The sequence below is a fragment of the Erythrolamprus reginae genome, chromosome 4, assembly GCF_031021105.1.
Source record: "Erythrolamprus reginae isolate rEryReg1 chromosome 4, rEryReg1.hap1, whole genome shotgun sequence".
Lineage (NCBI taxonomy): Eukaryota > Metazoa > Chordata > Lepidosauria > Squamata > Dipsadidae > Erythrolamprus > Erythrolamprus reginae.
Genome location: NC_091953.1, coordinates 15,638,447 through 15,658,987, shown reverse-complemented (window position 1 = coordinate 15,658,987; position 20,541 = coordinate 15,638,447). Strand labels below are relative to the sequence as shown.

At 41.9% G+C, this 20,541-nt stretch overlaps 1 protein-coding gene across 1 annotated transcript in view; it reads left to right on the top strand.

The window, feature by feature from the left end:
• Positions 1-2,366, top strand: part of PGR (progesterone receptor) — a 123,985-nt gene extending 121,619 nt beyond the window's left edge. Inside the window, exon 8 of the mRNA XM_070749661.1 lies at positions 939-2,366. Within this exon, the coding sequence (XP_070605762.1) occupies positions 939-1,094 (156 nt within the window). The 3' untranslated portion in view covers positions 1,095-2,366. The remainder of the gene's footprint in view (positions 1-938) is intronic.
• Positions 2,367-20,541: the final 18,175 nt, after the last annotated feature.

Sequence of the window (20,541 nt, the reverse complement as noted above, 5' to 3'; positions counted from 1 at the left end):
GCCTCCTTTTAACCAGTTTAACCCAGGAGTGATGGGGGGGTGTATGCGCGATCGTAGTGAACCGGTAAGGAAGGTAAGTAAAATCTACCCCTGGTTTAATTCACATCAATCCCTAAGCCAGTGTCTCTCAACCTTGACAACTTTTAAGATGTGTGGACTTCAAATCCTTGAATTCTGCAGCCACCTGGGAATTGAAGTCCACACATCTTAAAGCTACCAAGTTTTTAAGAAACACTACCCTAAACCAGTGTTTCCCAACTTTGGCAACTTGAAGATATCTGGACTTCAACTCCCAGAATTCCCCAGCCAGCATTTGCTGGCTGGGGAATTCTGGGAGTTGAAGTCCAAATATCTTCAAGTTGCCAAGGTTGGGAAACACTGCCCTAAACTATGCTGTGGTTGGTTAAATTGTGATTCAGTATTACACAAGCTTCAATTTTCATCAGCTTTTGGTCAGGCAGTATCAGAAAACTGAAATTTAAAGCAGAAAAGCAAGGATAAATGACACTAAGGTTTGTAACAAGCCATTATAACTTCAAATTGATATTATACATATTGAACAAATGATTTTATGTAATTAGCCAGTGGTCAGTTTGGACTGGTAGAGTCAGTTCTAACACATTTTTGCTAAGAAACTGCCACTCACCAATCAGTGATTAATAATATGGGAAAGTATGAAGTTATTTCAGACCACACCAGCTGTCTTCAAACAACCCCATTAAGTCATCCTTTTCTAAAAAGATAAAATAAACCATGGTTTACAGATCACAAACATGGCATTAATCTACAGCAAGCAAATCCCATTTTGGCTTGGCATCATGTTTACCTAGTGTACATGCCAAAGCAATAATTTAGGTTAAGGGACCATTTGACCCGATGTGATGCAATTTCCATCTTTTCTCTCTGCCCTCCTCTCTCTCTCTCTTATTTTAATATAGCTTGTGAAGCAACTTCACTTATACTGTCTCAACACATTTCTTCAGTCCCGGACGCTGAGTGTTGAATTCCCAGAGATGATGTCAGAAGTGATAGCTGCCCAGCTTCCGAAGATACTGGCCGGGATGGTGAAACCGCTTCTCTTTCACAAAAAGTGACCTGCTTCTCCATCTGTCTATCCACAACCCCTCCCACCCCCACCCCAATATCTGTGGTGTCTCCCCCTTCTCCCTCTTGTTCCCTTTTTCTTGTCTCTTTCCCTCTCCTCTTTCTTCTTCTTCCTTCCTTTCTTTTTCTTTCTCTTTTTTCTTGTCTCTTTCTCTTTCTTTCTCTCTCTGTTTCCCATTTTCTTGTATCTTTCTCTCTCTTAATAATAATAATAACAGAGTTGGAAGGGACATTGGAGATCTTATAGTTCAACCCCTGCTTAGGCAGGAAACCCTACACCACTTCAGACAAGTGGTTATCCAACATCTTAAAAACCTCTAGTGTTGGAGTATTCAAAATTCTCTTTCTCTTACTTTCTTTTTCTTTCTCTTTTTTCTTGTCTCTCTTTTTTCTCTCTCTTTCCCCTTTTCTTGTCTCTCTATTTCTTTCTTTCTTTCTTTCTTCTTTCTTTCTTTCTGTTGTGGTTAGCTCCGTCCCAGCTCCTGCCCCAAAACACTTTCTTTCTTTCTTTCTTTCTTTCTTTCTTTCTTTCTTTCTTTCTTTCTTTCTTTCTTTCTTTCTTTCTTTCTGTTGTGGTTAGCTCTGGCCCAGCTCCTGCCCCAAAACACTTTCTTTCTTTCTTACTTTCTTTCTTTCCTTTCTTTTCTTTCTTTCCTTCCTTCCTTCATTCTCTCCTTCCTTCTTCCCTTCCCTCCCTTTCTTTCCTTCCTTTTCTCTCTCTCTCTCTTTCTTTCTCCCTCCCTCCCTCTAACCCTCCCTCTCTCTTGTAGAGATAACAAACAGAAATTGTATATTTTAAAAAAAATTGTTGGAGAATAGCTTGGGTGGATGAGATTTAGCAATGTTGAGATATCCCCATTTCTGTGTCGTTTTTGTATACCTACATTTTGTGGATTAGACCTGGATTAAGTCAGAAGAGAGACGTTGAAGCAGAGAGATATCAAACATGGATCAGTAATTAACACTAATTTCATAGACCTCTTTGGTGTCTAGAGCCGGTGTACTTTGTTTGCAAACCTTTACTTGCTGAGCCTGTTTCACACATCATGAACTTTTAAAATTCCTTTGCAAGTATTTTTGGTCCAAGAAATGACCAATACCTGTCATGAGAAGTGTTTTATAATGGGACTCATTAAATTTCTGCTCAGATATCCATTTGAGATGGGGTTCTTTTTTATTAAAAGAACAGGAAGTTGCCTTGTACATTTTCCCTTCATATTATTCATTTTTAAATTGCTATAATGGAGTAAAACTTCAGCTTTTATTACGTCTCTGTCTCTCTGTGTGGTTATATGTGCATATATATATATATATAAATATGCCAGAATATGGTAAAATTAAAATAGAAATCATCTTCTATACTCGGAATATATTCCCTTTACTTTTCAATTTGTCTTACTTTTCAACAGCTTACTTTTCAAAGGGACATTTGCAAAATGGGATTCCCATTCCTATTGTATTTGTAATGTGCGCACATTACATTTATGGCCTGGAATTAATGATCGCACCACAGGTTGGCATGGGCAAAGTGAATTTATGACTTTGTTCTTCATTTCAGATCTCCAAAACAAAGATCACAATATAGGAATTATCCTGCCTTAAAAGCATTATCTCTGAAAGAGCATTGATTTTGGTGGAGCTAATTGACTAACTTCACATATTGCACTAAGCCATATTGTGAGTTGTTCAGTTTTCTTTTAACTATTTAGTACATTGTTAAACTTAGCCACAGTTCCTAGCATAACATGTTTTCTGAAGCCAGCCAATAGTGATTCATTCAACAAGCAATACATAAATTATTGTAACATGAATTCAGTGACTGATTTTCCTTATTGAATAGAATAATGGAGTGGGAAGGGACTTTGGAGGTCTTCAAGTCCAACCCCCTGCTTAAAGATTAGATTAGATTAGATTTATTGGATTTATATGCCGCCCCTCTCCGCAAACTCGGGGCGGCTCACAACAATAATAAAAAACAGTACATAATAAAAATCCAATGCCCACCAATCTAATTACAATTTAAAATTAGTAATTTCATAAAACAATCCCAATATATATAAAAAACAGGCACACAGTCAATCAATCAACAAAACAACATGGGCAAGGGGGAGGAGTTTTAGTTCACCCATGCCTGACAGCAGAGGTGGGTCTTAAGGAGTTTACAAAAGGCAGGGAGGGTGGGGGCAATCCTAATCTCAGGGGGGAGCTGGTTCCAGAGGGTCGGGCCCCCCACAGAGAAGGCTCTTCCCCTGGGTCCCGCCAGACGACATTGTTTAGTCGACGGGACCCGAAGAAGGTCGACTCTGTGGGACCTAGCCGGTCGCTGGGATTCGTGCGGCAGGAGGCGGTCCCAAAGATATTCTGGTCCGGTGCCATGAAGGGCTTTATAGGTCATAACCAACACTTTGAATTGTGACCAGAAACTGATCGGCAACCAATGCAGACTGCGGAGTGTTGGAGTAATATGGGCATACTTAGAGAAGCCCATAATTGCTCTCGCAGCTGCATTCTGCACGATCTGAAGTTTCCGAACACTTTTCAAAGGTAGCCCCATGTAGAGAGCGTTACAGTAGTCGAGCCTCGAGGTGATGAGGGCATGAGTGACTGTGAGCAATGACTCCCGGTCCAAATAGGGCCGCAACTGGCGCACCAGGCGAACCTGGGCAAACGCCCCCCTCGCCACAGCTGAAAGGTGTTTCTCTAATGTGAGCTGTGGATCGAAGAGGACGCCCAAGTTGCGAACCCTCTCTGAGGGGGTCAATAATTCCCCCCCCCAGGGTAATGGACGGACAGATAGAATTGTCCTTGGGAGGCAAAACCCACATGCACTCCGTCTTGTCTGGGTTGAGTTTGAGTTTGTTGACACCCATCCAGGCCCCAACAGCCTCCAGGCACCGGCACATCACTTCCACTGCTTCATTGACTTAAGCAGGAAACCCTACACCCCTTCAGACAAATGGTTATCCAATCTCTTCTTAAAAATTTCCAAAAATTACCACTTCTTGAGGCAAGTTGTTCCACTTCTTATTAATCCTCTTCTGGCTTCGTAGGCTTGAAGTGAGCGGCTAGCTTGGATGAGAGAGTGTCCCAGGAAACTGAGTTCACCGGTTCAGGGTCAGTGAGGGTTTCTGCCAGCTCAAAAATCTGTGTGCCACAGTAATTGAGGAAAAGGGCATGCTTGCGGCCGCTGTCGGCATCTTTCATGCCGGCCGCTTCCGAAAATATTTCAAACTTCGCCATGTAGGCTGTCCAGGTCATTCTTTCTGGGTCAAAGAATTCAGGTGGCTGGACTACCGATGGAGTAGCCATGATAGCACACGGAGGGTCGGTTTCCTCGTCGCCAATGTAATAACTCTCAAAGCAAGGTTGAATCAAGCAAGGTTTATTTCGCTAACAGGACAAGGAAGTCAATTCAGTCAAGAAGCAATGGAGTATTGAGAGCTCTATACAATGACAGCTCTCCTATTTATACAATCTAGCACAGCAACAGGGCAGTTTTACAAAGATACATTTTAAGCACCAAAAGAAGGCAACCAATCAACATGCAATAAACAAATCTGAACTTTTGACTTTTACCCTGTCTGGGTAGGTCACCCAGGCAAATATCTAACAGATTTGTTCTAATTAATCCTCTTTAATGATTTGTTTTATACTCTTCCTCTCCTCAACGGGCCTATCTGAAGTTTGGAAACGAACTTCCAGTAAGGCCATTGGGCCCATTTTCCGCCATTCACAAGCTCTGGGGGTTTTCCTTAAGACTGGGAAGGGGAAAAATGGCCTCCTCTGCCCTCTGGAAGGCCAAAAACCAGCTGGCCAGCATGCACATTGGAACTGACATAGGGCAATGCCTCACACGCCCTCCGATGTGGCTCTGCGTGTCACCTGTAGCACACAGGCCATAGGTTCCCCATCATGGTTGTAGGGTAGACGCAGTAATGGGCTCCTACGGGTACAGTCAGGTACACAGAACCAATAGAAAAATTTGAATTCCCCCCCCCCCTTCTGGGCTCTGGGTATGTTTTTCCTATTGCAGTAAATGAGGTTGAATGTGTATAATTTTAGAAGAGCTGTGCTTGTGTGTGTGTGTACATACACGTATAGTTTATATAGTAGATAATGTATATTTTTGTGTGTCTGTTTGTAATATGTATGTACACATATGGCATATGTACATAGAATTAAATAGTATATTTTGATGTTCGGTAATAGTAAATAGATCGGGAAATTGTATCTCTTTAAGGCGAGGAGAGGCCAGGCACCGTAACCCTAATTTTATTTATTTATTTATTTATTAGATTTGTATGCCGCCCCTCTCCGTAGACTCGAGGCGGCTCACAGCATACAATAAAACAATTCATAACAAATCTAATAAATTTTAAAAAACATTTAAAAAGCCCATTATTAAAGCAGACATACACACAAACATACCATACATAAATTGTATAGGCCCGGGGGGGGGGATGCCTCAATTCCCCCATGCCTGACGGCAGAGGTGAGTTTTAAGAGGTTTACGGAAGGCAGGGAGAGTAGGGGCAGTTCTAATCTCTGGGGGGAGCTGGTTCCAGAGAGTCGGGACCGCTACAGAGAAGGCTCTTCCCCTGGGACCCGCAAGACGACATTGTTTAGTTGACGGGACCCGGAGAAGCCAACTCTGTGGGACCTAATCGGTCACTGGGATTCGTGGGGCAGTAGGCAGTCCCGGAGATATTCTGGTCCGATGCCATGAAGGTCTTTATAGGTCATAACCAACACTTTGAATTGTGACCAGAAATTGATCGGCAACCAATGCAGACTGCGGAGTGTTGGTGTAACATGGGCACACCTAGGGAAGCCCATGATTGCTCTCGTAGCTGCATTCTGCACGATCTGAAGTTTCCGAACACTTTTCAAAGGTAGCCCCATGTAGAGAGCATTACAATAGTCGAATCTTGAGGTGATGAGGGCATGAGTGGCTGTGAGCGGTGAGTCCCGGTCCAGATAGGGCTGGTATCGAAAGCCGCTGAGAGGTCAAGAAGCACCAGGACAGAGGATAAACCCCTGTCTTGGGCCCGCCAGAAATCATCCATCAACACGACCAAAGCAGTTTCCGTACTGTAGCCGGGCCTGAATCCTGATTGTTGAGGGTCTAGATAATCGGCTTCTTCCAATCTTAACCCTTGGTCTTAGTGATGTCAAGTTGGCTACCTTTAAGCCAGTCACATGACCTTTAAGCCACACTCTGGTCAACTGATCATCAAAGCCACTCCCACCTAGTCACATGGCAGGCAAGCCACACCCATAAAATAAGTCACCCCCACAATGTGGTAGTAAAATTTTTTGCAGCTCTTCACTGGGTATAGGCAAAAACACTCTGGGGAATTCTGGGAGTTGAAGTCCAAATAGCTTCAAGTTGCCAAGGTTGGGAAACACTGCTCTAGACAACCTGTTAAAGCCTAGCATGATTCAGGATGTCACATCCACTACGTCTCACCCAGTAAACTTTTGATTCTATTATTGAGTGGTACTTTCCTCTCTGGTTTCTTGCTCTTACTCAAGGGAGACTTTGCAGCTGACCTCGGGGCCAAAACCATCCCAGCTTTGCTCACAACTCTGTGGAAATACTGTCCAAATAAGTCTTATTATATGTGTATTGAACTTTTTGGTTTCGTGTCAAGATGACCTTGCAGAAAGTACAGTGTTTGCTTTTAATTTAATTCCTCTTTTCCTCTCCTACTCAGGAGTGGGGAGCGAGACGGGCATTCTTCGAAGAGAATTTAAAACTTGAGCCATGACTTTATCCGCAGCCTTTAAAAACATCATTATTATATTTTTTATCGTGTCTTTGTCTACTTAACACTTCTTCTATTTTCTCCACAATAACCCTAGGAAATGCATTGGATTTAGAGAGAGTGACTAGCCCAAACTCACCCAAACAGATTTCATGGTTTTTTGGAAAATTATTTTTTTAACACACTCCACGTAGACATCAATACATACACCATAAATCATTTCAAACTTTACATAGTTCTACATTACTATGCAGTGAACAATTAACAAGCATCCTAATCTTGCACCTTTTATAGCTGTTACCTGTCTGTTTTCCTGTAATATTTCATATCACTCACCTCCCTCTACCTCCTTCTCTTTCCTCTACCTTCTTTCTCCTTATAGAATAGAATAGAATTTTTATTGACCAAATACGTAATAAATACATAATAAATGTCCAGTGAATTACTGCATTGGTTAGTAGAATAGAATTCTTTATTGGCCAAGTGTGATTGGACACACAAGGAATTTGTCTTGGTGCATATGCTCTCAGCGTACATAAAAGAAAAAGATACAATTGTCAAGAATCATGTGGTACAACACTTAATGATTGTCATAGGGGTCAAATAAGCAATGAAGAGACAATGAATGTTAATAAAAATCTTAGGATACAAGCAACAAGTTACAATCATACAGTCCTAAGTGGGAGGAAAAGGATGATAGGAATGATGAGAAAACTAGTAAAATAGAAGTTAAGACTTAATAAAAAGTTTGACAGTGTTGAAGGAATTATTTGTTCAGTAGAGTGATGGCGTTTGGGAAAAAACTGTTCTTGTGTCTAGTTGTCTTGGTGTGCAGTGCTCTGTAGCGACGTTTTGAGGGTAGGAGTTGAAACAGTTTGTGTCCAGGATGCGTGGGGTCAGTAAATATTTCCCCCCCTTTTCTCCCCCCTTCCTACTTAGCAATAGTGTGTAGACTTATATACTACTTCACAGTGCTTTATATCCCTCTCTAAGCAGTTTACAAAGAGTCAGCATATTGCCCCCAACAATCTGGGTCCTCCTTTTACCGCCTTGGAAGGATGGAAGGCTGAGTCAGCCTTGAGCGTACTGAGATTCGATCCGCCAAACTGCTGGCAGCCGGTGATCAGCAGAAGTAGCTTGCAGTACTGCACCACCGAGGCTCTATTCTCCACTTCCCTCTTCTTCCTACCTGTTCTGTCGGGCTCTCTGGTAGACTCCTCCCAAAAATTCACAGGTACAAATTTCAGACACACAAACGTTTGGAAATTCAAAACAATGTTCTTTATAAGGAAAATTCACTTAAACTAAGCCCTCTTTTGGTATAGGAAAGAGCACTGGTCTCCAAACAAACTGGTAATTTGTACAAGTCCCTTATCAGTTCTGTGATACTTAGCTTGCAGCTGTGAGGCAATTCACAGTCCTTCTTTCACAAAGTGAAACACACTTTGCTCTGGTTTAGTTTCAAAGCGGGGAAAAAGCAGCACACAAAAGGTCAAAGTCAGTTAAGCAGTCACGAAACACAACAATCAGATAATCCTCCACAATGGCCAAACCCACAGGCTGCTATTTATAGCAGCCTCACTAATGACCACAGCCCCACCCAACCACAGGTGGCCTCATTTTCTTTGATAATAATCTCTCAGTTGTTGCTGCCTATGCATCGCTCTCTGCATGCGTGGCTGTATCATTAACTCTTGTTCTGAATCCAAGGAGGAGCTAGATAATTGATCTCCTTCTGAGCTGTCTGCCCCACTCTCCTCCTCCCTGTCACTCATGTCTTCTTGGTCAGAGGAGCCTTCATCAGCAGATTCCACCGGGGGCAGAACAGGCCTGCAGCATGTGGATGTCTCCCCCACATCCACAGTCCTTGGGGCAGGAGCTGGGCCAGAGCTAACCACAACACTACCCATCCCTCCTTCCAGCCTCCCCCTCTTCTACACTCTTCTTTCTAGAGGGAAACAATCTAGGACAGTGATGGCGAACCTATGGCGTGCCATGCTGTCTGGCATTGCATTCCCAGCAATTTCAACGGAGGTGAGGCACATGAAATTTAATCTGCTGTCCGAGAGCTTGCAGAATAACAGAATTCAGAATCTCCCAGGCAAATATGGTAGCCAGGGACATGTTTTAGTTAACGACAGACCTTCCGAACAGGAGAAATAATGCAAGAAATATTTCAATATTTTTACATTTACTTTTCTTTCGTTTTTGATTTATTTATTATTTATTTATTAATTAGATTTGTATGCCGCCCCTCTCCGCAGACTCAAGGCGGCTAACAACAATAGTGAAACAACATATAACAAATCTAATATTTAAAATAATTTTAAAAACCCTAATCTAAAAAACCAAACATACACACAAACATACCATGCATAAATTGTATAGGCCTAGGGGGAAGGGCATATCTCAGTTCCCCCATGCCTGACGACAGAGGTGGGTTTTAAGGAGCTTGCGAAAGGCAAGGAGGGTGGGGGAAATTCTGATCTCTGGGGGGAGTTGGTTCCAGAGGGTCGGGGCCGCCACAGAGAAGGCTCTTCCCCTGGGTCCCGCCAAATAACATTGTTTAGTCGCCTTCACCCAGTGTTTTTTCTGCAAATTGTCAATGAGCCATGACTCGTACACGTACAAAGAGTTAAGCTTAAAAATATTCTTTAGTTTGGGAAGAGTTCATAAGAGAAGAAGTTATTTTATTGCCCTGCAATCTGAGAAGTGTTACAAAGGCTGCTTCCAGGATTTATTGTAGGCTAAACAATATTTATGATGAACAGATATGACCTCATAATAACAACATTCCAGTAGTGATTTGAGTTGGTTTATTTGGATTGCATAATAATCCACTGTTTCATCCTTTGCAATTCTTGACATTCTGTAGGTTCTACAATGCAGTGATCTTCAGCTGACTGCATTATAGATTAGTGCAGGGGCCTCCAAACTTGGCAACTTTAAAACTTGTGGACTTCAATTCCCAGTTGAATTCCATAAGTCTTAAAGTTGCCAAGGTTGAAGGCCTCTTGTTTAGTGTTACATGCTCAGCCTGCAGTGAATTCCCAAGCAATAATACTTAAATTGCTTGAATCCAATCATTGTAAGTGTGGTACACGTCATGAAATACCCTCAGATAATTTTCATATTATTCAACATTTTTTTGGATACACAAGAAAGGTATACAGTAATACCTCATCTTATGAACCTAATTGGTTCCAGGGGGAGGTTCGTAAGAAGAAAAGTTCATAAGACGAAACATTGTTTCCCATAGGAAACAATGTAAAATCAATTAATCCGTGCAACGAAAACCCCCCCGCAAAAAACCGCCGCCCCCCGGCTGTCACCTTTTGAAACAGCCGGGTGGCTTCCCAGCGTCCTCCTGAACCCAAACGCCAAACCCGAACTTCCGGGTTCGGCGTTTGGGAGGCCGCCGAGAAGTCCCCCGGCTGTTTTAAAAGGTTACAGCTGGGCGGCGGGGCTTCTCGGCGGCCTCCCAAACGCCGAACCTGGAAGTTCGGCAAAAGTTCGGGTTCGTGAGGCTGCTGGGAAGCCCCGCCGCCCGGCTGTCACCTTTTAAAACAGCCGGGGGGCTTCTTGGCGGCCTCCTGAACGCCGAACCCGGAAGTTCGGGTTTGGCGTTCGGGTTCAGGAGGACGCTGAGAAGCCCCCCGGCTGTTTCAAAGAGCGACAGCCAGGCGGCGGGACTTCTCGGCGGCGGTGGGTTCGTAAGAAGGAAAAAGTTCGGAAGAAGAGGCAAAATATTTCTGAACCCCGGGTTCGTATCTCGGGTTGTTCGTAAGATGAGGGGTTCATATCATGAGGTACCACTGTATTGACTTTAAGACACGAATCTAAACTCATTTTGTGGATTATAGATTACAGATTAACAGAGTTGGGACCTTGTAGGTCATCTAGTCCAACTCCCTGCCCACATCATTTTTGACAGATGTCCTGAAAGCTTCCAGTGATGAAGCTCTCGAAACTTCTGAAGTCAAGCTGTTCCATTGATTGATTGTTCTCACTGTCGAATATTTCTCCTTATTTCCAGGTTAAATCTCCTTGTTCAGTTTCAATCCATTATTTTTTGTCTGTCTTTTAATTGCTTTGGAAAATAGCTTGACCCCCTCCTCTGTGGCAGCCCCTCAAATATTGGAAGACTGCTATCATGTTTCCCCTGGTCCTTCTCTTCACTAGACTAGATATGTCCAGTTCCTGCAACCGTTCATCATATGTTTTAGCCTCCAGTCTCCTAATCATATTGGTTGGTCTTTTCTGCACTCTTTCTGGAGTCTCAACATTTTATATTGTGGTGACCGAAAGTGGATGCCATACTCTAGGTATGGTCTTACTAAGGCTTTATTCAGGGGATGGACAAAAACATGGAAACACCTTGCAGCTCTTCCGTGGAATCCAGATTTATGAAGTTCCCTTCGAACCGTTTTTGTGGAAATTGGGTTCTGTACGTGTCTATTGAGCTCTGCAGTGATTTTAGGAGCTGTGGTCTTGCGATCCGCTCTAACAATTCGCTTTAGAGTCCGACGGTCTCTCTCAGACAACTCCGACTTTCGACCAGACCTGTGCTTGGCTGAGGACGTTTTCCCTTCTCTTTCAAAAGCAGTCATTACTTTTGAGACATATCGTCGTCATCATCATCATCATCATCATCATTATTATTATTAGAGTTGAAAGGGTCCTTACAGGTCATCAAGTCCAACCCCCTGCTTACACAGGAAACCCTACAGCACCCCAGCCAAATGGCAGTCCAATCTCCTCTTGAAAATGTCCAAAGTTGGGGAGTTGAAAACCTCCACTGGCAGGCCATTCCACTGGTTGATCGCTCTCACCGTCAGGAAGTTCTTCCTTATCTCCAGGTTGAATCTCTCCTTGGTTAGCTTCCAGCTGTTGTTCCTTGTCCGGCCCTCTGGTGCCCTGGAAAATAGTGTGACCCCCTCCCCTCCGTGGCATCCCCTTAAGTACCTATCATGTCCCCCCAGCCCTTCTTTTTGCTAGACTATCCATGCCCAGTTCCAGCAACCTTTCCTTGTATGGCCTGGTCTCTAGTCCCCTTATCATTTTAGTTGCTCTTTTCTGCACCCTCTCCAGAGTCTCTATATCTCTTTTGAAGTGTGGTGACTAGAACTAGATGCAATACTCCAGGTGCGGTCTAACCAGGACCTTATAGAGTGGTATTATTACCTCTCTGGTCTTGGAGTGTATCCCCCTGTTCATGCATCTTAGGATTGTGTTGGCTTTTTAAGCCGCTGCTGCACATTGCTGGCCCATGTTTAGCTGGTTATCCACCAAGACTCCAAGATCCCTTTCACAGTCACTCATGGTGAGTGTGGTTTCGCCTAATTTGTATGCATGTTTTGGGGGGTTTTTTGCCTAGGTGCAGGATTTTACTCTTCTCTACATTGAACTTCATTTGGTTCGTTTCGGCCGACTGTACAAGTCTGACTAGATCTTTCTGTATCCTGTGTCTATCCTCTGGGGTGTTGTCCACTCCTGCCAGCTTGGTGTCGTCTGCGAATTTAATTAATTCCCTCTCTATTCCCTCGTCTAGGTCATTGATAAATATGTTAAAGAGTACTGGGCCTAGGACTGATCACTGTGGTACCCCACTGCCTACCTCTTTCCATGTGGACTTAGTCCCATTGAGGGCTACTCGCTGGGTGCAATTGGTCAGCCAGTTTTCAATCCATCTTGTGTTACTGTCGATCCCACTCTTCTTTACTTTGGAGAGTAGAAGGTTGTGGTCCACCTTGTCGAATGCTTTGCTAAAGTCTAACTCTATTATGTCCACTGCGTTTCTCTGGTCTACTGATTTGGTCACAGTGTCGAAGAATGAAATGAGGTTGGTTTGGCATGATTTGTTTCTGACGAATCCTTCTTGAAACACCAAACATTCAGGCACTTTCTGTTACACTAACGCCTGCCATTCGAGCACCAACAATTTGGAAGTCTTTGAAAGTCTGAGAAGTCAGCCATTTCTAGAAGGTTATAAACAATTTCCTTAAATTTCTGTAAAAAAAAGGCAGTTTAAAAAAACATATCAAATAACAGAATTAAAAAAAACATTAAAATATGTCAAGTTTTGATTGATTTGAACATGTTCAAACATTATGATGCCAAAAAATCAAGTGTTTCCATATTTTTTGTCCACCCCCCTGTAGATTGGTATTAGTATCCTTCTGTCAATGCAATTTAGGATTGTATTAGCTTTTTTGGCTACTGCTGCACACTGCTGGCTCATGTTTAGCTGGTTGTCCACTAGGACTCCAAGATCCCTCTCACAGTCACTGCTATTAAGCCTGGTTTCACTCAGTTTATATGGATACTTTTGGTTTTTCTTGCCTAAGTGTAAGACCTGAGTTCTCTCTACATTGAATTTCAATGTAGGAACAGGAGAAATTGAACTGACACGCACACAGGGGGAAGCTGACAGGCTGAGTTCAAGGTTTTTTGAGCTGACTGATGTGAAGCAGCTGCTTCATCAAGATGCAGTCACCCCTACAGCTGCAACCTTTGAAATGAATGGCATGGCCATCAGTCACCAACTTGCCTTTAAGCTGTATGAACTTTTGCTTGCTTCTTTGGGCAGGTCGATTAAGAAAAAAAATATCTCACCATCCTTGATATCAGCAAGGCAGGAAGTGGAAATTGAATCGATGTAGCTGAATTTTAAAAAGTACAAGTTTATACCCATTCGGTGATTTATAGTAAGTGTGGAAAATGGTCATAAGTCTAAAAAAAATCTAAAAAAGAAAAATCTAAAAGTCCAGTTTCCTCTTTAAAAAGCATTTCATTAAAAAATGAAAAGGACATTGTTCTTCTGTTGATGCAGCCTATAGTTTTATTTGTGTTTCTGTAGCTATATTGCAGATTTATAGATATAAATCTAGATCTAGGAACCTAGATCTCGAGCAACACCATTGTTAAATGATGTGGTTGTCAGGTCAAATCACACATAATTCTACTGATATATGCTGTGAGTTTTGGCAGCAAGTAAGTGAATCTCTGCAGGTTGTTGAACGTGATGCCACTTGACTGCAACTTGCAATTTCCTGCTGGCTACCCCATTGACTTTACTTGCAGGAAGCTTACTCTGGGGATCACGAATGGTGATCACTTGGCGGCAGGAAATTGTGTTAGCAAGAGCTGGGAGGATCAGCATAGTAAGTCTTGTTTTTCAGAGCCATTATAGCTTTGAAGTATTGCTGAATGAGTCATCAGTAAGTGTGGACTACCTGTGCACGCTCCAAATCAAGGTATGACATTGTGCCAAGCATTCTACATTGGTCAGATTCCATCACATCCCAGTTCTGGGTTCTACATTTTAAGAAAGAACAAGTTTATGGAAAGGAAATCAGAAAGCAGTGGCTAGGTTTGCCTACATTACACCCCTGCTGGGTAAAATACACTGGTACCTCTACTTATGAACTTAATTTGTTCCGTGAACAGGTTCTTAAGTAGAAAAGTTTGTAAGAAGAAGCAATTTTCCCATATAAATCAATACAAAAGCAAATAATGTGTGCAATTGGGGAAACCACAAGGAAGGTGGAGGCCCTGTTTCCTCCCAGATTCCTAGAGAGGCCCCACAGAGGGTTCTCACCGCCTTTTCCGGCCCTGTTTCCTCCCAGGAGATTCCTGGAGAGGCCCCACGGCGGCTTGTCACTGCTTTTTCTGGCCCTGTTTTCTCCCAGGAGATTCCTAGAGAGGCCCCACGGAGGCTTCTTCCTCCCTTTTCCAGTTACAGTTTCGAAGGCTCGGGTTTGGAAGTGGAAAATGGTTCTTGAGAAGAGGCAAAAAAATCTTGAACACCCATTTCTTATCTAGAAAAGTTCATAAGTAGTGGCGTTTGTAGGTAGAGGTACCACTGTACAGTATATAGGTTCCTAGTTTCCCATCCAGGTGCAATTCAAGATGCTGGTTAGTCCCTTTAAAGCCCTATGTGGCACAGGATTAGGTTATTTATTGGGACGCCTCTTTCTTAGAACATCCACCAACACCATCAATTTGGGCAGAGTAACACAGTCCAGGTCAGTGGTCCCTCTAATTTTTTTGGGGGGTGGGCGGAAAAGTATAGTGTCTGAGCGGCAGTCCCTTCGGGACTGGGCAGCACAGACAGAAATAAATAAATAAATAAACAAACAAACAAACAAACAAACAAAAAACCCACCCTGTTTTGCCTCAGAGAATTTCAAAATAAAATACTGTACTGTGTGTCTATAACAGTGAGCTCATAATAGGGCAACTCTATCAATATCAAAATGCCACTTAAATAGTTGAGCTACTTTCAAACTAGATTTTGATTTTCTTTCTCTCTTCCTTACTCCCATTCTTTTTCTTTCCCTTTTCCTTCCTCTCTTTTTTCTATCTGTTTCTCTCTCTTCCTCTCTTCCTCTCTCTCTCCTTCCCTCTCACTCTTTCCCTCTCGGCTTCTGGGCAGGTTTGGAAAACTCTGAGTTGATGATGATTTTTAAGTGAGCGATTGCTCACTGCTCAGCTTAGAGGGAGCTATGGTCCAGGTCCTTCTCTTAATGATGCCCTCTGACGCAACCTAGGAGGTTTGCAATTTCTGCCCTATGGAACAGCTTCCCCTTTGGGATCTGGTAGCTCCTCTACCCTTTTAATCTTCCCACAAGCACTATTTGCAAATAGATGTACAAGAGATGAAGAATATAGTGGAGAATATAAGGAAAATTAAGAATACAAGGGTTAGATAAAATTTTTACATGTGGTATCATACACCTGCACAACTTGCGTATATTTACCGGAATGTTAAGGCTGCCTGTTGGCATGGATGCCAGGAGAGAGGGGTGTTCGTGCATATGTTTTGGGAGCGTTTGGTAGTGCAGAAATTTTGGAAAGAGGTGCAAGACAAAGTTAAACATAAAATGGGTGATTACAAAGGATATGGCAGTATTAGGAATAAGGAGTGATATGGGTGAATTCAGAGAAATTAAGGAAGCAGTGCCCAAGCGGTAAGAGTCTTAGAAAGTGCCCAAGCGGTAAGAGTCTTAGGTTGGAAGGATGCAACAGAATGGACAATGCAAAATTGGTACCGGTACATGGTGGAATACATTCAGTTTGAAACTATGGATACAAAGATGAATACGATTAATGAAAATAAAGTGAAAGAACTGATGGGAAGATGGGACAGGGTTAGAGGTTTTGTGGCTAATAGAATTCGAGACCAGGTTGTAAAGTATACAACTGGAATCACTCTATAACTTGTAAATATGGTAATGTTCTTGGTTTAAAATAATATTAAAAAGTACACCCTCATTTTGGCGGAGGGGTCAGAATGAATGATGTTGGGTGGGGTAGTGTGCATTTGTTGTCATTATTTAAAAAATTAATAACATTTATTTTTTAAAAACTCTTCCCCAAAGCAATGAAAATCTGTCTTTCTTTCCAAGCAGTGGGATAGTGTGAGGCTGCTATGGTGCGATGTGTTGTGTGGGCTGCATGAGAAAGTTTAGCTGTGGCACTAGCTTTTTATATATCTATACCTATACTTTTATTTCACTGTTTGCATATACAGTGGTACCTCATCTTACGAACGCCTCTTCTAACGAACTTTTCAAGATACGAACCCGGTGTTTAAGATTTTTTTGCCTCTTCTTCCGAACTATTTTCACCTTACGAACCCAAGCAGCTGCTTCTGGGATGAAGGGGTTTCTTTTTCCCCCCTTTTTTGAAGAAAGAAAAGGGAGGGGCAGCTTGGAGGAGGAAAGATTTTGCAGAGAACAACATGCTTGCAGAGGCACTGAAACGGTGTCTTTTGAAGAAAGAAAAGGGAGGGGCGGCCTGGAGGAGGAAACATTTTGCAGAGAACAGCTTGCTTGCAGAGGCACTGAAACGGTGTCTTTTGAAGAAAGAAAAGGGAGGGGCACCCCCCTTGCCTTGCTTCTTCCACCTGCCCCCTTTAGCTGCTCCTCCCTGCCCTCTGTTCGCCTCCCTTGTAAAGTTTGGGATTTTCCTGAAGGATTTGCACGCATTATTTGCTTTTACATTGATTCCTATGGGAAACGTTGTTTCATCTTACGAACTTTTCACCTTACGAACCTCCTCCTGGAACCAATTAAGTTCGTATGATGAGGTACCACTGTATTGCTTTTATCCTTGTTCTTAAACCTTGTGAATTTGGTTTAAGATTAATGGTTGTATAATTGTATGAATGAATGAATGAATGAATGAATGAATGAATGAATGAATGAATGAATGAATGAATGAAATGGAATGATCAGAGGTTCATAAATACAGGCATATATATACAGTAGTAGAGAACTGAGTATGCTTATCCTTTGGAAGAGCCTAGGGGAAGATATGATGGCATGCTTCAAATATCTAGACAAGCACTACACAGGAAAAGGGCCTTGACCTTTTTGTTTTGTCTTTTAAATTATCATCAAAGACCAAACAACTGCTAAGCTACTGAAAGGCGGATTCTGGCTGAATGAACAGGAAAGTATATTAATATTGCAAAGTCAGTTCAGCGCTTGAATCACTAAGAAAAGAGGTAGGCTCTCATTCCCAAGTCCTTTTTAACATTTGTCATGGATGCTTTGCATTTGGACATTCATCAGAAGAAACATAGAAACATAGAAGTCTGATGGCAGAAAAAGACCTCATGGTCCATCTAGTTTGCCCTTATACTATTTCCTGTATTTTTATCTTAGGGTGGATATATGTTTATCCCAGGCATGTTTAAATTCAGTTACTGTGGACTTATCAACCACGTCTGCTGGAAGTTTGTTCCAAGGATCTACTACTCTTTCAGTAAAATAATATTTTCTCATGTTGTTTCTGATCTTTCCCCCAACTAACTTCAGATTGTGTCCCCTTGATCTTGTGTTCACTTTCCTATTAAAAACACTTCCCTCCTGGACCTTAAAGAAGATGATCTAAGATTTCCTCATGTATTTTACAAACCTTGTAAGGCAAGTTTACTGTGAGTGATTATGCCTGTAAAGATCCTCCTGAGCAAACTAAACCTGAACTACTATACTATGATAATCTCACTATATCCATCCATCCACCCACCCACTACCCAACCATCCAACCATCCATCCATCCATCCATCCATCCATCCATCCACCTACCCACCCAGGACTGAAATCCAGCAGGCTCTAATAGGTTCTGGAGAATCAGTAATGGAAATTTTAAGTAGTTCAGAGAACTAACAAATACCACCTCTGGCTGGCCCCAGAGTGGAGCAGGAATGAAGATTTTGCAATATCCTTCCCCTGCCAGGCCCACCAAGCCATGTCCCCAAACCGGTAGTCAAAATGTTGGATTTCACCACTGCTCCATCCATCCATCCATCGTCCCTCCCTCCCATCCATCCATCCATATATCCATCCACCCTCCCTCCCATTCACTCACCCACGCACCCTAGCTTCCCTCATCCATCTATCCACAACTATAAAAAATCTTTTAGCAAAAGGGTTTTTTTAAGCAACTTTTGTGGGAAAGAGGACAGGACAGTATCAGCTTTGTATAATACCAGTTAGTTCCTCCTCATATTCTCTATCGGGTAGCCTCTTTCAAAAGCCTAGTTCTTTAATGGAAGTTTTTAAATCAAAAAGAAGAAACCACTAGGAAATTACTCCAACCTATTATTACAGCTTTGCTTCCACTTACAAGGTAGCACAAATGTCTGGAAAAATACAGAAATGTGATTCTCCAACCACTGTTCACAATTAAGGTTGTCATATATAACAAAAGAAGATACTTTGAGCATCACTCTCTCTTTCCTGTCTTCTATACTAAAATGGAAAAAAAAAATTAACCACATCTGTGGCATGTAGTGATTCTCAAAACTTGCATTATGATAACTCTCCTCCCTAAAAGAATACTGCAAATGAATTTGTACAGGAAATGCTATTTTTCATCTAGCTATGGAATAAAGTAATGTGGACCCCCTAACAATTCTGTAAAATAAAATGGCTTTACTGGAAATGATGCAATTTTTGAAGCCACTCTAATTTAAAATCATTTCATTTGAAATAATCAAGACAACTACTTCCCTCAACTTTAAAATCATTACCTTTAAAAGAAGCTTGCTTGCTTACAGCTGTATTAATTCCACTTTGGAAACGAGTTATGTTGTTCACCAAAGTCAGGGAGGAATTTTCAATGGTGGCCAGAAACCTTGAGAATTAGCCCAAAGGTGCTTTTTCCAGAGGCAACTGGATTTTCTGCGGGGGTTTTGAAGATGTTTTGCATTTATTATTTATTTATTTGTTTGTTTGTTTGTTTATTTTGTCCAATACATAATACGCATTGAAGAGAAAGATATGTAATAATATAAGTAAAGAAAAGAATAGAAGAAAAGATATAACAGTATAGGTGAACATATTTGAAAGGAAGAAAAGATAAATGAGATAAGGAGAGACAATTGGACAGGGGACGTGGTGCACTTCTGTACGCCCCTTACTGACCTCTAAGGAACCTGGAGAGGTCAATTGTGGATAGTCTAAGGGAAAAATGTTGGGGGTTAGGGGTTGACACTACTGAGTCAGGTAATGAGTTCCACGCTTCGACAACTCGGTTGCTGAAGTCATACTTTTTACAGTCAAGTTTGGAGCGGTTAATATTAAGTTTGAATCTGTTGTGTGCTCTTGTGTTGTTGTGGTTGAAGCTGAAGTAGCCTTTGACAGGCAGGACATTGCAGCATATGATCTTGTGGGCAATACTTAGATCGTGTTTTAGGCGATGTAGTTCTAAGCTTTCTATACCTAGGATTGATAGTCTGCTTTCGTAGGGTATTCTGTTTCGAGTGGAGGAGTGAAGGGCTCTTCTGGTGAAGTATCTTTGGACATTTTCAAAGGTGTTGATGTCCGAGATATGGTATGGGTTCCAGACAGATGAACTGTATTCAAGGATGGGTCTGGCAAAAGACCCATTCAAGAAGCTTCTTCAGCTCTTGTTGAGAAGCGAAACGTTTTTAAAAAATAACCAGAAATCCAGTTGCCTCTTGAAAAAGCATCTTTGGGACAATCATGACTTGGATCAGAGGTAGGCAAAGTTGATTCTTCTTTGACTTGTGGACTTCAACTCCCAGAATTCCTGAGCCAATCATGCTAGCTCAGGAATTCTGGGAGTTGAAGTCCACATGTCATAGAAGAGCCAACTTTTCCTATCCCTGACCTGGGTGGCTGAGAATCTCCAGACTCGAGAATCATTATTTTCTGCAAAAGTGAGTATCATCCTTCATAAGTTTTTTTTTTAAAGATAATCAGTGGCGCTTTGTTGTGAAGTGTGTATCAACCACTTATACTGACACTTCATAATATGATTTTACAGATCATATTAATTGACTGTAATTTAGAAGTTGGGTCTTGTTCTTTCAGTTATCCACATTGCTTTTGAGCTAACTTGCCTGAATTTAAAGCTATAAGCCACTCAGAGGCATTGGATACAATACGGGTGGCAAATATGTGTATCGCCCTGAGTAATAAATAAATAAATAAAAGAATAAATTTTTAAATAAATAAATAAATACACAAGTAAAACAGGGTTAGAGGTTATATGGTCAGTAGAATTCGAGACCAAGGTACAGTGATCCCTCGATTTTCGCGATCTCGTTCTTCGCGAAATGCTATATCGCGATTTTTGCCACCCGATGACGTCACTCTCTTCCTTCCTTTCTCATCTTTCTTTCTCTCTCTTT